This window comes from Mytilus trossulus, chromosome 2, assembly GCF_036588685.1.
Source record: "Mytilus trossulus isolate FHL-02 chromosome 2, PNRI_Mtr1.1.1.hap1, whole genome shotgun sequence".
Taxonomy (NCBI): Eukaryota; Metazoa; Mollusca; class Bivalvia; order Mytilida; family Mytilidae; genus Mytilus; species Mytilus trossulus.
Window position 1 is genome coordinate 64,999,557 of NC_086374.1, and position 22,944 is coordinate 65,022,500.

General features: G+C 31.6%; 2 protein-coding genes across 2 annotated transcripts; one reads left to right on the forward strand and one right to left on the reverse strand.

Annotated features, from left to right (window-relative positions):
- The first annotated feature begins 2,581 nt into the window (after nucleotides 1–2,581).
- Nucleotides 2,582–7,340, forward strand: LOC134707789 (uncharacterized). Its single transcript, XM_063567833.1, has 2 exons — nucleotides 2,582–2,671; nucleotides 5,146–7,340. Exon 2 carries the CDS (start codon nucleotides 5,273–5,275, stop codon nucleotides 6,839–6,841), a length of 1,569 nt encoding a protein of 522 aa, XP_063423903.1. The 5' UTR covers nucleotides 2,582–2,671; nucleotides 5,146–5,272; the 3' UTR covers nucleotides 6,842–7,340.
- Nucleotides 7,341–7,553: 213 nt separating this feature from the next.
- LOC134707790 (vesicle-associated membrane protein 4-like) lies at nucleotides 7,554–21,860 on the reverse strand. Its single transcript, XM_063567834.1, has 7 exons — nucleotides 21,667–21,860; nucleotides 14,023–14,069; nucleotides 13,086–13,136; nucleotides 12,346–12,446; nucleotides 11,101–11,180; nucleotides 10,208–10,259; nucleotides 7,554–7,734 (listed from the first exon to the last, which is right to left on the reverse strand). The coding sequence occupies exons 1-7, from the start codon at nucleotides 21,730–21,732 to the stop codon at nucleotides 7,703–7,705; spliced, it is 429 nt and encodes a 142-aa protein (XP_063423904.1). The 5' UTR covers nucleotides 21,733–21,860; the 3' UTR covers nucleotides 7,554–7,702.
- Between the last annotated feature and the right edge of the window lie 1,084 nt (nucleotides 21,861–22,944).

The following is a 22,944-nucleotide window of genomic DNA, read 5'->3' on the forward strand; positions in this document are numbered from 1 at the left end:
TTTCTTTAAATAAAACTTTTTTTAAAGATTGATCTAACAAAGTTATAATTGTTATTGATGTAAAAGAAATCTTACCATGAATATTTTGTAAATGTGGTTTTGTCTACATGATCGCTCTCAGGGGCGGATCCACTCATTTGTAAAAGGGGGTTCCTAACCAAGGATGAATGGAGGTTCAACCCTACGTCCCCACTCGAATGCATTGGTCGTCCAAAAAGGGGATTCCAACTTCCAAACACCCTCCCCCCACTCCCTCCGGATCCGCCACTGGCTTTTTATCACAAATTTAATAAATTCTAAAACAACTTAAGAATAAATTGCTTTGACGAGAGCAGCTGAATACGACCACAGAGATCCAACCCTGAACAGTTGGGACAAACTTGGAAACAGTATTCGCGATTAATACAGGTCTGAATTATGATTGTTTTTAAATATTTGACACATAATAGGTTTCTGACAAAGAACAACTGTAGTTTTAAAAGTATAAAAAAATAGTTTTACCCCCTCTTTTTACCCCCCATTTTCTTTTTAATGTATGAAATCTTGAGAAAACCGGTCCCCCAATATTTTCTAACCTCAAATCCTTTTCAAAACAAACAACTTCCTTCAAGATATGGTCATTTGCCAACGTAAATTTCCAACGGAGTTTCAATTTAATACTGTTATGATTTATTTAAATGGGATTTTATTGTTGAAAACTTTTCAACCATAAAACCCCATTTAAATAAATCATAACAGTATTAAAATGAAATGACACACATAATCATAGCTAAAATTAATATACAGTTTGTACCTTCATCAGCATTTAATAGTAACTTTAAAAATAAACTGACAGCTAATCACCTCAAGACAATACAACATTTCTTTACAACAAAACCATTGTAAGGAAGGTAACTCGTAATGCCAAAAAAAATTATATTGATTACAAATAATGAAATTTATTACCACAGATAGTTATCAAAGGTACCAGGATTATAATTTAGTACGCCAGACGCGCGTTTCGTCTACATAAGACTCATCAGTGACGCTCATATCAAAATAGTTCTAAACCAAACAAATACAAAGTTGAAGAGCATTGAGGATCCGAAATTCCAAAAAGTTGTGCCAAATACGGCTAAGGTATCTAAGAAAATCCTTAGTTTTTCGAAAAATTCAAAGTTTTGTAAACAGGAAATTTATAAAAATGACCACATAATTGATATTCATGTCAACACCGAAGTGCTGACTACTGGGCTGGTGATACCCTCGGGGACGAAACGTCCACCAGCAGAGGCATCGACCCAGTGGTGTAAATAGTTATCAAAGGTACCAGGATTATAATTTAGTACGCCAGACGCGCGTTTCGTCTACATATGACTCATCAGTGACGCTCATATCAAAATAGTTATAAACCAAACAAATACAAAGTTGAAGAGCATTGAGGATCCAAAATTCCAAAAAGTTGTGCCAAATACGGCTTTCGAACCTTTCGATTTACACTATCATTATTATATAATATATACTTCCAACACAGTATTTGATTTTTTTTAGAAACAGCAGACAACTTTACCTAATTTAAAAGCAATGTAGGAGGAAGTAATTGAAATATAACATTGTAACTATCATTTTTTTCTAAATTTCATGTTAATTAAATCAAACAAAACAAATTATATAGCCTAAGGAACAAAATGTGGACCAGTTAGAAATTGAGGCCAACACCAAAATACACATTTAATTCAGCAAATGAAAAAAGGTAATACTAATAGCGTGAAAAATAGCAATACTTAATAGCAAAAAGTCCAAACATAAAGGAAGCTTTCTCAAAATCAACAAAGAGCAGTTATCCAAAAATATTGTTTTCTTCTATAGCTTAATTGTACAAAATCTATTTTATAAAGATCCAAAGACCAATACTTACGTAATACTAGTAGTCCATAAACTAGGAAACCCTTATTTTCCCCTTTTTTGCCCATAATCCCTACATAGTTGGAGCCATAACCCCCAAGGCCAATCCTAACCATCCGTATGTGGTATGGAAACTTATGGTACAATTTCAGAGAGATCCATACACTGTTCAACCAGTTATTGTCTGAAAACTAAAACAAAGGCTTATGTTGGCCCCTAATTCCTGTTAGGACCCTAATTCCTATTGGGACCATAACCCCAAAATCACTCTCAACCTTCCTTTTGTGGTTTCAAACCTTGTTTTTGAATTTCATAGATTGTTATCAGTGGCGGATCCAGAAATTTTCATAAGTGGAGGCCCACTGACTGACCTAAGAGGGGGCCCGCTCCATTCAGTGATTCCCCATATAAGCAACCAAATTTTTTTCCCAAAAAGGCCCCCCCCCCCCTAAATCCGCCTCTGGTTATTTACTTCATAATATACTCAAGTTATCAATCGGATGACGCTGATGCCGCCGACAACGACTACGTCTGGCAAAACAAGCGTTGGACGTCAGATAATCTCGGACTAGGTATTTATCAAATATGAGAATTTCAGACAAATCGATGTACATAAATTTGAAAACTAATTACCCTTTAAATCTCCATTCATTCAGTCAGTGATTTTTAAATTAAACTACCCGATATTTACGACCCAGTTTGTTATTGAACCGATTACGAATCCTTATAGTGCGGAGTTGGCCGACAATCATTGTTTGAATTAATCACTGCATTCTTTGAGGATAAGGTGAGTACTCCATGATGTAGTAAAAACGATATGATATTAGATAATTTATCTAATCAATTGAACGAAGCACTGGTATCTAATCAATTTCCAAAGAGGTCAAGCACTGACATGATTTTATTTGTTGTTTACGTAGTTACATTTCTGAACACTATTTATGTTTCGAACCCCGTATGTGTTAAATATATTTACAGTAGTATATATTCTCTATTTAGCTTGTTTATTCCTCTTTTAAAAGGATATAGCCAAATTAGTAATAAGACATTTTTTTTTAAATATTTCTAAAAGCGATATCGATTTATGACTTTGAACAGCGGTATACTACTGCTTTATCACATATTTTGTACTGATATGTACGTTTTTGCATGGCCAATAATAGCCGGAAGTCAAAATTGGTTATCAGCCCTCAAAATCCATATCAAGCCCCCGAGTTTAACTTCCGGTGACCTGTCAATCAAAGGCTACTTGTAAACAAGTTAAACACAATGGAAAGAAATTTAGAAAGTTACAAATGTGCTGTAGAAGAATTTGTAATGTAACACTTTAAAGTCGTTTAATATTTGCAATTCTTAGAATTAATATATTTATTGTTAATTTATTTCTAAAACTTTTCACAAAACGTTGTTAACCAACTGTGATACGAACTTTTTTTAACTCAACGGCACAGTGATACATTTATTCATTGTTTTCGTTAAATATCTTTTTGATTTTTGATGAAATATCAAACATAATTTGGTGTAAGCTATTTGTTTTCTCCTGCTTGAAAATATGTGATAAATAGATTATAACATGTCATTTTCCATATGGCTGCCATGTAATAATCTATAACTTCATCCCATCTCCCTTGTTCTAACAGTAAATCGGAGTCGGATCATCCCGACCAAATCACCCAACTTTGAGTTCTTCATACTTCTTTTGTTCTGTAAAATTTTGTCGGGAGTGTCAAACATACAATAGTTAATAAAAGTTTTCCGCAACTTTTGTCGGTCGCAGGCGTGATAAGAAACGAGAAACGACAGGAATGGAAACAATGGTGTACAAAACACTACATGTAAAATGATTACAAGTACAAACTCCATCAAAACCGGGGATGACAAAATGAGTACCGTAAGTAAAAGACGGTCATATCTCCAAGTCACACCCTTAGTGTTATACCTGAGACAATATCTTGGTGCTGTCAAAATTGAGGAATAAAGAGCGGGATTGATGCTACGACAGTTTTGACACAGATATTCCATCATGGTCAACCAATTCAAGATGGACAATTAATTCATAATGGCGTCCATAAATCTTACGAAGAAATAATTTCAATTTTACCACTAGCAACCAATGATTCAATAGCGTCCTATAGTAAATTTATAGCAAAAATATATACGTTGCATTATGCTAGAAAACTTAATCTCTAGAAAACCGTGTCCTGGAGATACATTCTTATATGCAAACGCTGCTGGATTGGTGCTTCATAGAAATGGAAAGTTCACATTCTTGAAAGCTGAAATCATTTTTGATCGAAGTTTAGTTTTCAACCGACTGTCATTATTAATTCTAACTGAAATTCTAAATATGATAGACTTAAATGTGTATCTGTGGTTTGGTGGGGAAATGCGTTCAACAGTCATAAAAATAGTCAGCTATAAAAGGCCCCGAAATGGCAAATGTAAACAATTCAAACAAGAAAACTGACGACCTAATTCATGAACAAAATAATGAACGAAAAAAAAAAAGTAACACAATGAATTACAGGCACCTGACAAGAGACATGCACATACAGAATGTGGTGGGTGGTTAATCATATTAGCGGGCGCCTAACCCTCCCCTGACCGGGGACAGTAGTGTTACCGTACAACTGAAGAACAAACTCTAAAAATCTGTTGAAAAGGATTATCTCATCATATCTTATCTTTTTCCGTTCCTAAACAAGATATACGAATCTACATTGGCAATCATTTTATAGGAAAGAAATAAAAAAAAATCGCCAAATCTTTCTTTAAATTTAGAATAAGGAACACTAATGTTAAGACTAGAGAAACAACTACTTCTATTGCACAAAAAAATGCTTAAATGTATGTGACATAGAGGGAAAGATACCAGTGAAAATTCAAACTCATGTCTAAAATAAATTAACATGGCTTGAAAAGAAAACTTTGACACAAACATACAAACAAAAAACAACATAGAAAACAAAAGGCTGAGCAACACAAACCCTACCAAAAACTGAGGAGATCTAGTGCTCTGGAAGGGTATGCAGTTCCTTCTCCACATGTGGATCTTTACAATTTTATCTGTTTCACTCATCTCTTGAGTATTATCTCACCATGCAGTACTCTCGCAACTAGTTTTGATAGATGTAACAAGACTTATAAAGACGTTGCGAGAGCATGTTGTGATGATATAATGGAATATTCGTCAAAATATATATATACATGTGCATTAAATCTTATTTGTCACTAAATAAATTAAATTCATTTTCTTTTTAGTCACAGAGAATACCGGATATCTGCGGTAACTCGACTCCGTTTAATCCAAATATATTATAAGGTGTTTGCTTCATCTGAATCTGGACGTAAATTTAAGCGATTATCAAACGATACACAAGAAAAAGAAATGTATGATGTGTTTATTGTATATGATGATAAAGATGTGTTTACTCAAGAAACTCTTGTTCCTGTTTTCGAAAACCAGAAGCTAGAATATTGTTCATTTTATGATTTTCCCGGAAAGACAAAACATAGCATCTTAGAATCATTAGACCCCTTTCCTGATAAAATACTTGTCGTTATATCGGACGAGTTATGCCAAAATGAAATGGAAAAATATGCTATTGCATATATTCTGTCGTATGCCTTCCATATTTACGGAAATGCCAGTAAAATGTTTAATCACGTTATTTCTTTTATAACTAGTGGATCAATAACTATAAAGAATGGTTTATTTCAACTGTTGGAAACTACTATCATTGATTACAATTCAACAGCTGCCATCAAGGATCTTGTATCAAAAATCAGATTAAAGCTAATGCCATTTTGTAACATTCTAGCTAAAAATGACATCGCTGGAACTTTAAGTTTGCATGGATTAAGCTTAAAAGTTTTACATTCACAAATATTTGGTCTAATAATTTCATCACAAAAGCTCTGTTTACAAATCGACTTGGATGAATATTTCAGATATCGACAAAAACATCAAGATCACAAAACTGTAGATGTTTTGGGACAAAGTGACGTTCTGAGAAGCCCTGAAACTAAAGTTTTTATCATACTTAACAACAGCTCGAATAAATTTAAGAAAGCTGTGTCTAATATTTCTAACATTTGTTCATCTTTAATTGGCTCATGCAGCGACTTTAAACGTTGGAAACTAGCATGTTCTGTTGCAGGAAAGTATGGTTCCGCCGAAGAAAACTTTTTGACGAATATTTACCCAAATGTGTGGTATGAAGTTACAAGAAACGCTGTTACTAATATTGTGCAACCACGTTTTGAAAAATACAGTAGTGATGAAGAAAGGAAGAATTCATTTCCAACAGCGTGGATTAAAAGTGATCTAGATCAGGTTAACAAAATAGCCCATGCTGGTTTTTTCTATCCAGGAGTTGGATCAAATGGACAGTGTTACTCTTGTGGCTGTTTCCTCTCTAATATACAATATCATACAAATCTTCAAACATATCATGCTTCCCAATATCCAGAGTGTAAGTTTATCCAGCAAACTTTATCAGAGGATGAAATACAGAATGCAATTTCACAGTTCAATAATGTTGATAAAAAATTGTCTATTGCTTCTAACCTTGAAAAAATATATTGTACTTATGAATCCAGATTGGAAACATTTAACAGATATAATATAAGTGTATTGGATGTAAATAGAATAGCAGAAGCTGGATTTTATTGTGTTGCTTTAAATATTATTCAGTGCTTTAAATGTTGTGTTAGACTCTTTCGCATTCCACAAAATGAAAACATTTGGGCAATACATGCAAATATATCTCCAAAATGTCTGTATATGTACGAAAAGAAGGGAAATGAATTCATATCAGGTATGCATGATTCTAAGAAACATTCAATTTGTCCAGAGGGAACAATTATAACAATTAAGGGAATGCATGACAGTACTCAAACAGGCACTGAAGAAGACAATACAAACACTGAGGAATATTTTTTCAGACCATGGTAGTCATAAAACAGGTCATTAGATAACAGAAACATGTGGGGATAGCATGGCAAATGCAACAATTTTATTTGGATAACCCGGTCCTTAACTTATGTTATTTTATGTATTGTTTGACTGTTTAAAACACTTTACCCTTATATAACATATAATTAATACGTATAATGAGTATGTGTTTGTAACTTTATACACACAACATCCAAAACAGAGGACCTTATATATAAACATTCTTCACAAAATGGAAAAAAGATTATGGATATTGGATAAGGATGTGGATGTTTTCGACTATAGGTCACTATACAGCCTTCCACAATGAGACAAACCCATATCTTATTCTAAGCTTTAAAATTCTGTGGCATGACCACTTTGCTTCACATCAGTTTAGCGGTTTCAGACAATTTTTGATGTTTTGAAAATGACCAGAGTATTTTGTGTTTGCATCATTATATGTTTAAGATTAATGTTCGTTGCTAGAAAATATAATAAAAATTTCATTTTTTTATCTTGATCCTTCTTAACTGGTATTTAGTTTTAGTTTCTGGTCATTTTTAATATTTTATATTAACAATGTTCATAAAAAAATTAATTAAATTTTTTAATCATGCTAACATTTTTTTAAAAGAGTTGGATAAGTATCAATTTTGTTTTGTTTAATATGGCCCATTGCATTTTTCAATATAAAACTATTGTTATAAATAAAACATAGTTAAGCATAAAACATAATATAACTGTATATTCAAAATTTACATATAATAACAAATCATACATATACATAAAATGTTTTGTTAACAATGGCATCACAGTAAAATGAAATAAATAAATAAAATGTCTCGAAAATCACCAATCTTATTATATCTGCACCAATGATCAGTTCTGTGAACTCTTCACAATGATTGGAACTGAAAAATAAATCATAAATTTTAATCAATAACAAAAAATAAATAGAAAATATGAAAATTCTGTCTGCAAGAGAGTAAGAAGAAGCAAATGTTTAAGATAATCTCTTATTATTTCTGAAGTGGTAATTCATTAAACTGATCCATTGAAGGAAATGTTTTCAGGTCTGTTGATATTGTATCTAAATAGAAAAAAAACATCTTATTCTCAATCAAAAAAAATCATTTTAAAAGTATGTAATAATTTAAATCAAGATAATTCAGAATTCAACAATGCAGTATTTTAACTTGAAATAAACTGTATTTTTCTAAAAACATTTAGTTTAGTACTAATCAACTGATTAGTTAGTGGAATCAAAGTACTTTTATAAGCAAACATAATGGAATAAAAAATGTTAGCAAATAATCCAACATTGTTAATAAATCCACAAATGATGCCTTTAAGTCTAATTATTTGAAATTTGGAAATGAGATGACTTGAATGCAACACTTCTTATACCTGCCATAATTTCGAAATTCTAGCCACGTTTCTGCTTATATACTTAGAATCTCTGTGGTAAGTCAAGCCTGGTCTTTGCCGCATTACTATTTTCTTTCAAACATTAATTTACATGACCACTTTACTGTCCATTGCTTAAAGGTCAAAATTTTGAATTTATGATGTCATTGCTTCAGTTCTAAAAATTATTCATAATATCATGGTTTCCGCTGGCGGTCGCCATCTTCGCAATTTGCGAAAAAATAATAATTGTGGCGATAAAAAATCGTCATTTGCGAAAGAATTTGGCGAAAAAAAATATATATAACAATTTATTTTCCTCCATCTTGTTTATTTACTTCTATTCCAGTATCTCAGACTTTACCTGATCAGACAATACTCGGCATTCACCTTGACCTCATTAAGATTTGGACAGAAAATCAATAATCAGCTGATTGCATTTTATAGCTATCGACAACAAAGGACTAATTAATAAAGGCATTGATTGAATTGTTTCGACAAATGATATGGTTAAATGGCTTCCACTAAATGTCACATACAGAATTTATTTAGCACTTTGCAACGCACCTGTTTGAAGCAAACTTTTGACGTTCCTCTCCTTTTAAAGATAGTTTAGAAAAGAAAGATGATGTTGTGACGGAAACAGTCCAAAAGCAAGAAAAATATCAGATTTAAGACTTTAATTATCCTTTGACTTTAATATAGGTAATTGATTAGGGAGACTACTTTAAAGTCGTTTGAGTGACACATGTGTTTCAAGCATAGTTTTACCCCTCAACTTTTTCATTTACGATGGTCAAGAAACGAAAACTGTCGTTATGAAGAAATCTATCCAAAAGGTTGGGAACAACCCCTGGAATGAGGGTTACTCTTCAATGTTATGTCTACACATGAAATGAGGGCTCAATTTCATGTGATAAAATCTTTTGTTTTGCTGTAAAAACCACTTCTTAACATGACACTTAGTATAAAAGGGCACATCAGTATTTTTCTTTTAAAGTAACTTTCTCTACAAACTATACTGGTATTATATGACTAAAACATGTCCATTAATTTTGTTATATTCCAGGACTTATATCTTCTTTATTATTAAAGTATAGTGGGCCCCTCATTAGGAAAGTTGTTTATAATACAATGAATATTTTTAACTTTTAAGTTAAAAAAAAATCTGTTGTTTAAAGTTTAGTGTTTATTAATTAAATTGTAGACTATAAAATAAGTTTGAGAGAATAGTCATAGACACAATGGCCTATGGGGCAAAATTATCTTATTTAAGAGAGGGGGGGGGGGAGAAAAAACGTAAATTCTAAACAAAAAATATATTTAAGTTACTTGGCAAAAAAAATAATAAAGTGGCGACAAATATATTGTTATGGCGAAAGAGGTGGGAAAAAAATGATTGACCCAGCGGAAAACCCTGATAATATTCTCTTCTTTTATTCTCTGATGATGATTTAGAAATTGTCAGAGAACAATAAGTTTACCTTAGATGAATTTGGCTACTTTTTAATTCACTTCTGGTCAATTTTTTTTAAAGCTTTTCTGGTGAAAGTCAAGAAAAGCACATGGAATAGAATGCATCATTCCTATAAACGATTGATTCAATTTTCTTGCCATGTCTAAAATACTAGAGTTTGAAGGTATGGCTTTTAAACAGCTTAAAAAAAGAGACCACAGATAGAACAGACTTTTATAAGTTGGAGGGTCACAACATAAATATAGGGTTTGAGTCTCGGGGTTTGAGTCAACCAAGGATAATATTTATATTTGTATTGCCTGTTTATCCTTCTTCATTTATGAATTGAATGCTTTTTTTGTAACTTCATTGGGTGTAAAAGTGTTGACCAAAGTACATTTTGTATGAAATTGCTGTTAGCCAATCAAAATAACTGTATCATAATGAAACATACATCTAATGTAATTATCCAGGTAATATAATCTTGTTTAAATTTCAATAAATACACAATATCTACTTACTGATTATGACTGCAAGTAAAATTAAAATCACCACAGCTATTATTATTTTCATCTAAAATTATAAAAAAAAATATAACATTTATTGGTTTTCATACATAATGCAGCACACTATGTAAAAAACAAAATGAAAAAAGAGATATGATGAAGAAAGTATTCATTGTTAATCAAAATGAATTGTCGATGTATTGTAACAATGAAAACTATGTCAAACATCTGATAACTTGACATAAATATGAGAGTTAGCAAAATAAAGTCAGGTGACCCTGTCAGACAATTATGAAGTATTCTTTTAGAACAAATTAGACTTGTCATAGTGTAACTGACTGTTTTGTTCATTATTATTTGTTTTCTTTTATACCTTTTATTTAATTTAGAAAAACCAGGGATCTGTGTCTGGCAGGGCTAATAGACAACTTTTGAGTTCAATATATTTCCATTGAAAAGTTTGTTTTTAGTGAACATCTTTTGTGTGGATAGGAGCATCGTCACTTCCATTCCCATGTTGGAAAAATATGATGCTATACTACATGAAGTATTCGGCAAAATAAATTCTTATAATTGACAATCAGCACTACTGTCGTTTAATAGGGAATTGTAATTTAGTACGTATGGAACACACATTATTTCTAGTTTATTCTGTATAATGACAATCACTTAAGTTGCTTGTTGTAGGTTAATAGTGCAGAGACTCAGACAACCCCCTCTATCTAGAAATGTTCTCATAAAGGTGTGCATAGTTGACGATTTTTTTCCTGTGAAGTACATAGCTCGAAATTGGTCTATTAAACTGTCAAGTATTTTTCATACTTCCTAATACTCTTTTGAAGGTGCAACTTTTATCATTTGACTTTCCTATCAATTCTTAGTTGTTACTTCTTATATAAAGTTCTTACCTTACAATTTTTCCACCACATTTGTCTGTGTAAGCCTTTAGCTCTTGATCTAAACATATCTGCATGGTCACTTAAATTTTCTATAAATAAAAAACTTCTTTACAAGTGGAATCAATTTGTAAAGCATATCATATGTATGCATCTATTTTTATTGAAATCATATGCATAAAAATTTTTTTTCTTCAAAATTTGTGAAATTTTTAAACAAAAAGTAAGTTTTTACACTATATAAGAATTAGGAATGACATTCTCTACTCATACATCAATTTTGGTTAAAATCAATGCATAAAAAGAGTTTATGAATTGTTTTTACCAAAACTGCATATATTTCTGATGTATTGTGTGACATGTGTTTGAAAAACATGATCAGATTTGAAACTTCACTTTTCTTCCTCTAATGTTTCAAAAGTTACCTTTTGTGCAAACATTAACATTTATACAAAATAAAGGTAAAACATTTCAAGCATTACCTGATTTATCCTGTAAATCTTCAAGATTGTCTCCCTTGTCAACAATTTTTACCTGATTTATCCTGTAAATCTTCAAGTTTGTCTCCCCTGTCAACAGTTTTATCTGATTTACCTTGTAAATCTTCAAGATTGTCTCCCCTGTCAACAAGTATACCTGATTTATCGTGTAAATCTTCAAGTTTGTCTCCCCTGTCAACAATTTAAGTTAAACATTTCAAGCATTACCTGATTTATCCTTTAAATCTTCAAGATTGTCTCCCTTGTCAACAATTTTACCTGATTTATCCTGTAAATCTTCAAGATTGTCTCCCCTGTCAACAATTATACCTGATTTATCGTGTAAATCTAAGTTTGTCTCCCCTGTCAACAATTTTACCTGGTTTATCCTGTAAATCTTCAATATTGTCTTGCTTGTCAACAATTTTTCCTGTAAATCTTCAATATTATCTTGCTTGTCAACAATTTTTACCTGATTTGTCCTCTAAATCTTCAAGATTGTCTCCCTTGTCAACAATTTTACCTGACTTATCCTGTAAATCTTCAAGATTGTCTCCCTTGTGAACAATTTTTACCTGGTTTATCCTGTAAATCTTCAAGATTGTCTCCCTTGTCAACAATTTTACCTGATTTATCCTGTAAATCTTCAAGATTGTCTCCCCTGTCAACAATTGTACCTGATTTATCCTGTAAATCTTCAAGTTTGTCTCCCCTGTAAACAATTTTACCTGATTTATCCTAAAATCTTCAAAATTGTCTCCCCTTTCAACAATTGTACCTGATTTATCCTGTAAATCTTCAAGCTTGTCTCCCCTGTCAACAATTTTAGCAACATTGTTTTGCATCACATCAATAACCTCATTTACTTGGCCCTGTAATCTGTAAAGTATATAAATTGTAATAGTTATACCACATCACATCAATAACCTCGTTTGTAATCTGTAAAGTATATATATATGGTAATAGTTATATGAAAACAAGACGATGTGGTTTGATTGAAAATGAGAGGAAAAAAGTTAACAATTACAGATTACAGGTGAAAAATATAACTTTTACCTGTAATTCCTTTGACCACTTATGGATTTGACATTTACCTGTTTACCTTTTGACCACTTATGAATTTGACATTTACCTGTTATTCTTTTGACTACCACTTATGGATTTGACATTTACCTGTGTATCTTCTGACCACCTATGAATATGACATTTACCTGTTAAATTTTGGGTAACAATTTAGTCTCACTTTTACCTGTTAATCTATGAATTTGTACTTTCATGTTAACCATTAGTGTACATTTTTTATCTGAACTTAGCTGTTAATTCTGTATAGCTTAAGCTAGCTTTTTGTTCAAACATGATTACCTGTTATTCTTATAGTTCTATAATCATCCTTTTATCCATTTTGTACAATGTATATTCCATTTGTTATTTTTGGACAATAAAATATGTTTAAACTACAATGTAGTTCGAAATTTACTAACTACTAATCTTTGAACTATTTCTTGATTTAAAAGATACCTGTTTATCTTTGGATCACTCCTTATATTCCCCGGTTTGACATTTGGTCCTCTACAAATAGAATCAAACATATAAAGGCATTTCCCACCATATGAATGCATAAAAAACTTACAGTACCTGTAAGCACGATAACAAAACCTCAAATACTTAATTACTAAAAACACTATAATCAAGCAGTTGTAATATACTTGCTATGTAAAAGTCAAAACTACATGGTATCCTACAAATTTCCATGAATGGTATAAAAAGTTATCATTTTGAATTTGTTCTTCATAACATCGAGCATGTTAAGAGCTTTAAAACATGATATCATGAATTAAAAAAAAGACAATGGAAAATAGAGCAAGACAAGCTGGGAATAATGTTTATATCACTGAAAATTCTACATTTTGATTCACATCAACATGACAAACTATGATCCACATTGATGATAAGAAGTTGTAAGTTTTTGTTTATATGATTACAGAAGGTACCAATGATCTTACTTTGCAATATTTATCAATTTGCTTCAGTGCCACTCATGGCTTTTCCAAAAAGCTCCACACTAAAAAGGACAACAAACCGAACAGTTACCAATAGTGTGTTTTCCATTCAAATACACAGTATATTTTATAGTTTTCGTTTGTGTATGCACTGAAGTGGTTCCAATATGTACTATTCATAAAATAAAGGAGAAAAAAAGTCTACAATCTTAAATACTGTATTCTTGAATGTGAACTGCACCATTGGTAACTGTGTTCTGCCATTGTCCTATATAGTGTGGAGCTGTTTGAAAAAGGTGGTACCAAAGCAAAATGAGGAATATTGCAAACTTAGATCATTGGTGCCGGTACAATGTATAAATAAAAAAAAAGGCCTTAATGTTCATGGTCCTTTGTTCATTAAGACATATAAATTCAATAGTTAACAGATAAATGCTACAGGTTAAAATACTCACTTCAAGAAGAAATCTTCTTCATCTGAATTTCCATCAAGAAGTGCTCTCTGCAAAATAAGTAATGGAATCATTCAATGGCATATAATATTACACATATACCTGATACATGTTGTGTAGAAGTTAAATTAAAGTGTGGTCCAAATGAGGACTGACCTGTTTTGGAGAAACACAAGACAACAAACCAATCTGTTTGATGATCAACCTTACATTGTATGGCTAATAAGGCTGAAATGTGTAAGTATATGTAATATTTTAGGGGCCAGCTGAAAGACACCTACGGGTGCGGGAATTCTCGCTACATTGAAGACCCATTGGTGGACTTCGGCTGTTGTCTGCTCTATAGTTGGGTTGTTGTCGCTTTGACACATTCCCCATTTCCTTTCTCAATTTTATTCTGTCACTGATAACCTTTTGATGAGGGAAGTAATCAAGGACCCAACCCTTATTCAGTAGATTCATTTTTATTTATGGGATATTAACTGAAATATTGTCAGTTTAATGTCTCAATACTGTATGCCATAACCATTTAATGTAAATGTGTTTGTGCTTTTAAATATTGTCCATTGTCTATTAATTTTGTTGAAATTTTTTGGTTTAGGTAAATAACGAAATTTGAAGTCCTACAAAGATCAAATTCTATATTAGGTCTATATGACATGTACACATGTATGGAGACTTTGGCTAAACATTGAATAAAATATCAATGAAATGCAATTTTTCCTTAATCCATGAAAATTAGTATTCAAGAAAATTAATGAATCCACAGTAGGTTTTAGAAATGTTATAGTGGTGATTATCATCTTACTTCATTTCACCTTCATTTTTTTACTCACTAAATTTAGTCCAGTGATGGTGGACAATTTGATATTATTTTGTTCACAGAAATGACTGATATTAATGCTATGACAAATTTCCATTTTCTTTTCAAGGTGTTGGCTTTAAAGGGAAAATTCACGATTTTTTACTTATGGTTTAAATATGTTCATTATGACATAATATATATATTCACAAAGTTTTATCGCTATATGTGCAGTAATAAAGGAGAAATTCAATATTTAATGAAAAAATATTAACTACTTCCTGTAGGTCGTGACGTTTTCTCCTGGTTTTTGCATACCGGGATTTAAAATACAATCATTAAAAGTCTTGGTTTTTAATCATATTTTAACGTAATCGTAAGCACGCCGATGACTTATGCTTTATCTAATAACCATCCGATAATAAGAAGATAAAACGCACATACGTTCAATTGTACATATTCATGAGATAAATTTTCTATGTTAAACGTATATATTCAAATTATTTTTGTAGACAACACAAAAAGTTATAAATTTATTTTTAATTAATGTATTTTCGGACTGATAAGGTGAACAAAGTAAAGTACAATAATCTGTAAAGACAATATGTTGGTGTACTCTTATTGACCTTTTACTATCTCTGCCATGACTAGGTTGATACGATGTGTGTATTCACGGTTCTGTGGCAATACTCGTAGATGGCTTGTTGAAAGGTAAATTGTTATTTGCACTTCGGTATTTAACCACGCCTCTCGGGCACACCTTGCCAGGTGTGACTGTCTATTCGGATCAGTGAATTATAAGACAAGGGAGCATTCAATACACATATTTAAAATATATATTCAAGTTGGTGACAAATAAAAATTGATCGCCGTGGAATTATTTAATTATGTTTGGTGCTATTATTTATTTGAATTCAAATAAGTTAATTTACTAAGAAATACACAATTTTCGGTTAAAGACGGGAAACTTAATTCATATGTCCGATTGAAATGATTTACACCTTTTGTCCTTGATTGATGTCTAATAAAAAGGAGAACTTAGAAATTATAAATAGCTTTACCAAAGTATTTTTATTTGTCTTTATTAGGCAAATAAATGAATGAGAACACTCAGATTTAGACTTTTTAAAAGCCACGTACAAATTAATAACTGGAACTCACTGAAGATAACTCTACCGAAGCGGAATATAATATGAACGAATAAAGAAAAAATACTTTTGTACTTGAGAAGTTTTAAAAAATTGACAGCAAATTTAAGGTCTTCTTGGAATGGAATCGAAAAATTACGAATAGATATTCTTTATCAAGTGTGAAAAACATCAACCAAATTTAATCATAATCGGGGACGTCCTTATTAAAATAGTCTTCGTCTCACAACGTATAATACTTAATAACTATTTGACCAAAGATGTTTAAAAACAAAAGACAACGAATTTAATGTCATCTTTCCCTATTTTTGAATGTAATTATAAGTCTGTTCAACTGGCAAGAATATCCCTAAAGCGGACAAATATCTGACAAGCAGTTTATTCTTTAAATTTGCTGTCATTGAATATCAAGAAAGAAAATAAATCCCGAAAATGATTTGAAACTTTAATACTCAATAGCTTTCCTAGAAAATATTCACATCCCTCGGGGATTATTAGTGTACGTCCAGTTGCATATGTCGGAAAATTTGTGGTGATGACCAATTTCTTTCTTTATTCGAGAACAATCTAATTGATATATAAATCTGTGATTTTACTATGTTCATAACTTCGATGAACCAAAGCAAGTTATAGATCGACCTGTATTTAAATCAAATTGGTCCTCTTCTTCTTCTTCTTTTGGTATACAATAGTCTATCGAATTGGATGATTACATACTGTGGTATATGTGGACTAGTCTATTTACAAAACTTTTACCCCAATTTGCACAAAATGTATGTTTCTTTCTTATGTTCAATGTATACATGTATATATTTTAAATTGCGCTGTAGTTCCGTAACTTTCTATCCGGGCGTATAAACGAATCGTCGACAAGTGCACACTTTTTTTTAATCAACATTTCTGGAATGATCCAACTATTGACAACGAGTAAATATTACATTTCCCCAGAGACATATAATACAATTATATGTCTCTGATTTTCCCAAATTAACCCTTGGAAAAAATACGTATATTTGTATATCTTTAATTTTTTTTTTTTTTTTTTTTTTTGGTATCATTTTTATTTTTTATAAATAATATTCTTTACACCAGAAATTTTATTTATAAACAAGCGTATGAGTTAAGTAATGACTAGTATATTATATCACTTTCGGACACGCAAGACAGAGATGTATATTATACATGCACCTGATAGTTCAAAATGGAAAGTTATAAGTTATCGGCCGTGTACACTGATCAATACCTACAGAGGTGAAACAATGCATGAACTTGCAAGCCCAACAGGAAATCGCTTGAATACCTGGACGTGTCACCTTACACCCCTCACAATACCTTTGGGAGAAATACCTTAAGCCATGCGGGTGATCAGTGGAGCGAAGATCCTAATTTAGTTGAATAAAGTATATTACTTAAAAGAATTATGAACGAATTAGATTTTCGAAAACAATTTTCACGGAACACTTATTTATGATTTGAACTTTGACTTTTTAACTAATTCCAATATTAACAGTTTAAAAATAACAGACTATATGGTTATTAAAAAAATAAGAACTTTTTCCGAATCAAGTTAGTTAGTCAGATAAAACAACCGTACGATTGACAAGATATCGACACGTAATTACGACTACATCGGTTACTGTAGTTTTGTTTCTTTGTGGTTTATAGACATATCGTGATTTTTATTTGGACAAGATAACAAAATGGCGGAACGCAAAGAACTGATACTCAAAATTTAAAATCGATGCTGATCTCTTATCTAGCGGAATAAAACTTTAATATTTATAAATTTGAGCATTTTTATACAGAATGGACATAATATCAATTTTTGATTTTTTTACGAAGTTTCCCTTTAAGGGAGTTCGCTTCTCAGTTTCAAAGTAATTAACTTTTTAATACACTAGTTTATATTGATAGGTGATTACTAAAGACATCCAAAGAGCAAAAAAAAATTAAAGGTCACCGTGCTTGTTTTTCGAGATATTAACCATTGAAATTTTGGCAAGAAAATATTCTCTCTTGACTTTTCATAGCTTTATCATCGACAAGTTAAAGTTCTGAAAAACTGTTAAAAAGTAATTAAAATTTTATAAGACTTTTACAGATGGCTTATCATTATGCATGTAAAAGAATTATAACAAGAAAAATGTGAGTCACCGGGGAAACTTTTACAAGGCATTCAAATGGATAAAACCAGAGGATTCCGAAAATTTGACAAAAAATCTAAAACATGACAAGCCAGCTCCCTTAAGCAAAATGATTCTACAAATACTAGTTTCCTGCTTTCTGTATATATATTTGTAATATTGTTTCCACAACCAATTCATAATTACCTACACATGAGGGTCTGGATGGAGTTTTCAGAATAGAGAATAATGGACCAAATCTACAGAAAAATAGAACTAAATTATAAAGAAAAGAGAGAAACAGAGTATAACTGGGGGGCTAATTAAGAAATATAACCAACAGAGAAAAACTAATTTAATACTTAAAGAATACAGAAATAAAAGACTGTCGTACATGTGTCATAAAATTGGAGAAATTTGTAAGTTACTAGTTCATGTAGTTCAGTAACTGAATTGGTGGAAAATACAAAATTATATTATAAAGTTACTTTTCTGTAATAGTCCCTGTTATCTGTTTAAAAGGCTACCTTTTTTTAGGAGGTGCTCCCAAACTGATTTGAGGGAGATTAGCACATTTTTTTTTATTAATTTTCTCTTACTAAATTATAAGCCTTTTTAATTTTCAAATCCTCGTCAAGAACATGTATACAATATTTGCTACTGTACATCAAGCAACCAGCAATCAATCATCTTAAAATTCTTTGATGATTTTTATTTTTAGACATTTACGTCTTAGATATAGAAGAAACATATATACATGTACGTGTGTTTATAGAACTAGACGTTCAATATAAACCTGGTAAGATTGAAGTCAGGTTGAGAAATTATTGATTAAATCATTAAAGTGTGACAGGTGGCCATTATACTTAGATGTTAAGCTCTTAATGATATTTTTTATGAATACATCATTTTATTTTCCTTCAATAAGATCTAAGCACACTTTAAAAGTCAATGAAACACTATACTATGGGAGCAACCATTCAACTCCAGAAAGAGGGGGGTATGGTTTTTAGTCCAAGTGCAAAATATTTTTTTAGTTTTTCAACGCTATCAATCAAATTAATTTTTTTAAATATTTAACACTATAAGATAAGGGGGAATCATATTAGGGATCAGATATTTTGTTAGAAAAAACGATACCCATTCCACCCTTTGACATGAAAAGGTAAGCTCAGTGAACACTTTAACCCAAACCCAACCAAAAATCATGTGTGATATCAGCTCAAAAAAGGGGAGTAGTTAATGTTCCATCAGTGAACACAGAATCGTTCATATATTTATATGTGTGCAAGAGGTCTGACTGGTCATTATAATAAATAAATAATTGAAGACTCTGTTGAGAGAGGGAGGATATGACCTTTATCATGACTCCGAGATCGGGTGTTTTTAAGCTAGGGATTTCAGGATTGACCTTTTAAGGATCTGGGAATTCTTTTATCTAATTTCAGGATTTAAATTTCGGGATCTCGAGATTATGTGTTTTTAAGTCGGGATTTCAGGATCAGGATCCTTCCTACACCCCCCCCCCCACCCCTGAGGCACCCATTAATTGTTCTGGTGATTCTTTGGATTGCTAAGAAATAATTGAGCAAAAAAGGGCTCATTAGGCATGTTAGGTTTGGTTCATCAAGAGAAAGTGAAAGCTTCCAAAGGGACTTTCAAACTCACAAAGTCAACAATAAACTGATGTCTTGGTTAAAACATCATCCAATGGTCAATAAAAGAAAAACATTTTGGATGTATGAACTTTAGTAGATAAATTGTATCATTGGCAATCATACCTCATCTCCTTATTTTTGTATTACATGTTAAACATGTTAAAACACTTTATCCATCAGTAGACCAAATATAAGATAAATCCTTTCTATTGAAGCTGAGAACTTTCTATGTGACAACCTGGCAAGAATTGTGCACATGAAATTGATTATATAACCAGACATGGAAAAACAAACAGTAGGATAGTCAGATAGATGCACGAAAATTTCATGTTCCCCCTACAACGCACAACAGGGTAGGTCTTTTCACCACTGAACACCACCAAACACAGCTGAACACCCCAAAAACCATCAACAACTAAGAAAAACTGTGATATCAGTATACATGTATTATACAATAAAACAAATTAAGTTATAGTATAATTTTATCAATTTTTAGATTTTTTTGGGCATCATTTTTATGTTAAAATCGATAATCACAGTAAGGAAAAACATCTCCGGATTCATGACTTTCCGGAATACATTGTGTGTGTTATTAAAATAATAAAATTTAAATACATATTCGTAATTAGTAATCAGTTCAAGTATCCTCGATCTCTGTTCTCAATTTGATTTTGATATTTGCCTCTTTTCTTATTATTGGTACAAATATTTTATAAAAGAGATGGATGAAAAAAAATGGAAAAACATAATATTTGAGGTGTCCATGGGGGTCTGTGGAGTTCAAAAAGTGGGGTGTTATAGACTCTCCCTTTCAGTTTTCTGTAGATATTTGAACTCTTAATCTTCTAATTTGTTGAATTAATAACTTGAATATTATATTTAAGTCACATGTATAAAGATAAAAGACAAAATAATAAACTTTTATGGTGTTGGGTGGTGAAAAGACGTACTGGGCACAACACATGGGGAACCAAAATAGCCAATTTGCAGAAAATGTTCTGTATTTTGACATTTAAATAAACTCAACAATAATTAACATAAATCACTGGGGCTAGGGCAAACTAAGGCGAAAGCAGTAGTCCCATAAAGCGCCCATTCCTAAATAATGTACGGTGCAGTCCGGTGTATCCGCGCACCTAAGACTTATGACTTCACTTCATTCAACTGATAAAACCAATAATTGGATAATTTTGTGTGAACACATTCATAACATACTTTTATTTCATAAAATCTTCTGTTTGTATGGTTTCATCCTTTAGATTTTGTGTAATGTGTGTCCAAAATTAGGAAAACCCCTGTTCTGAGAGTTCCTCCAATGTCCGGTGATTTCACGCATGTCTTCCAAAAATAGCTTATTTGAAATAAAGGAAAGATTTTATACTACGAAATATAGGTGAGATTGTACCAAACACACTTCCAAGGATGCAGAGCAAAAAATATTTCAATCTGATATTAATTTGACTTAAATAAAACAAAAATAATCTGATGATGTAATTTTTTTAATGGAAATTGGCCAAATATGGTAAATCACGGGATTGCAGTTATTAATTAATTCTTGAACTTATCAATTTTATTCTTTTTTATCTCTTGGGAAGGCTAAAACAATAACAAGAACGATTTTGTATGTGTCACTGTGTAGATAGGACGAAATCAGCTAATGCGCGATATCACGGGCCGTGCGGACACCGGGGACTCCACTGTACATTGAAAAAGCAAAATTAGGACTTCATCAACACATAAACAAGTGCTTGTACCCATTGTTTATGTGTATTTGATCTGTCCCCCCCCCCCGGTAAATGAACTTTTTCAGCATGAATATGTGTCTTTTATACTGTTGAATCTTTCTTTGCAAATATTTGAAGAGAAAGTGCTTTATTTTCCTCTTAGATGACATGGATGATGCTTGTGTGCAATACCGTTTCAGCGCTTCTAGCACGGTTAGAATCCATATTATCATGTTGTCTGACGAACTTTGGTGGCATTTTAAACAGTTGTTGACTTTTTATCAAATGACAGGACTCCTGTGGTGATTTACAGAGGTTTATCGAAATACATGTCAGATGTCAGGTTTGTTGTGTTTCAAACCGGAAACGTGTGAATAATGAGGCTAGACTTACTTCCAACAATAAGTAAATCCGGCGTACGCCAAAATCTAGCTCATCACCATTTAGATTTATCGAGACAAAAATCTGTAAAATCAAAGGATTGCGACACTCATCATCTTTCCATGTATTGAAATTTGAAAATGATATAAATAATGATGAGGACTGGAAAACAAGTTTGTTTCTATTGAAAATTTCCCCTGATTTTTTTGGTGGCATGTGATCATTTTGTGATAATATGTCAATTTGATGTTCATTTTGTGGCATGCTGTTTATTTTGTAATGTAATGTTCATTTTTGACACAATGTTCATTTATGACATGATGTTTATTTTATGACTTGGTGTTCATTGTGTGGCATCATGATTATGTTCATTTTGTGACCTGATGTTGACTATGAGGCATGATGTTCATTTTATAGTAGTGTTTATTTTATGATATAATGTTCATTTTGTGAAATTATGGTAACATTTTTATATAATGTGGTATGATGCTCACTTTGAGATGTTCATTTTGTGATATAATGTTCATTTTGTGGCATGATGTTCATTTTGTGGCATGATGTTCATTTTGTGGCATGATGTTCATTTTATGGTATGTTGAACATTTTGTGAAATGGTTTTCTTTTTTTGTGATATAATGTTTTGATTGTATTATTTTGTTGGTTGATGTCTACTATGTGATAATACATTGTATGTTCATTATAGAATATATATAGAATATCATACATTGTGTTATCTTAAAACAATATGATTTGTCAACCTGGTCATTATGAGTCACCAGTTCTGCAATCTTGGAGGTAAGATAGATCACATTTCCTATCCAAATTTATCATTGCCTACTATACTGGAGTTTATTTTGTGGCATGATGTTCATGCTAGACTGTTAAACTACCCAATTATTTTTTATTTATCTTTTATTTGGGATGAGGGGGTATAATCCTTTATTTTGTTTTTATAAAATTCATCAGGAAATTGTTTTCTCTTCAATTTTCCATATATCTATTTACAAGTAGCATAAGGGACGACATCAAAAGATCAATGTAAGATAGGGTGGGGAGTTGAACTGCTGCAAGATGTGGTTATCCGACATT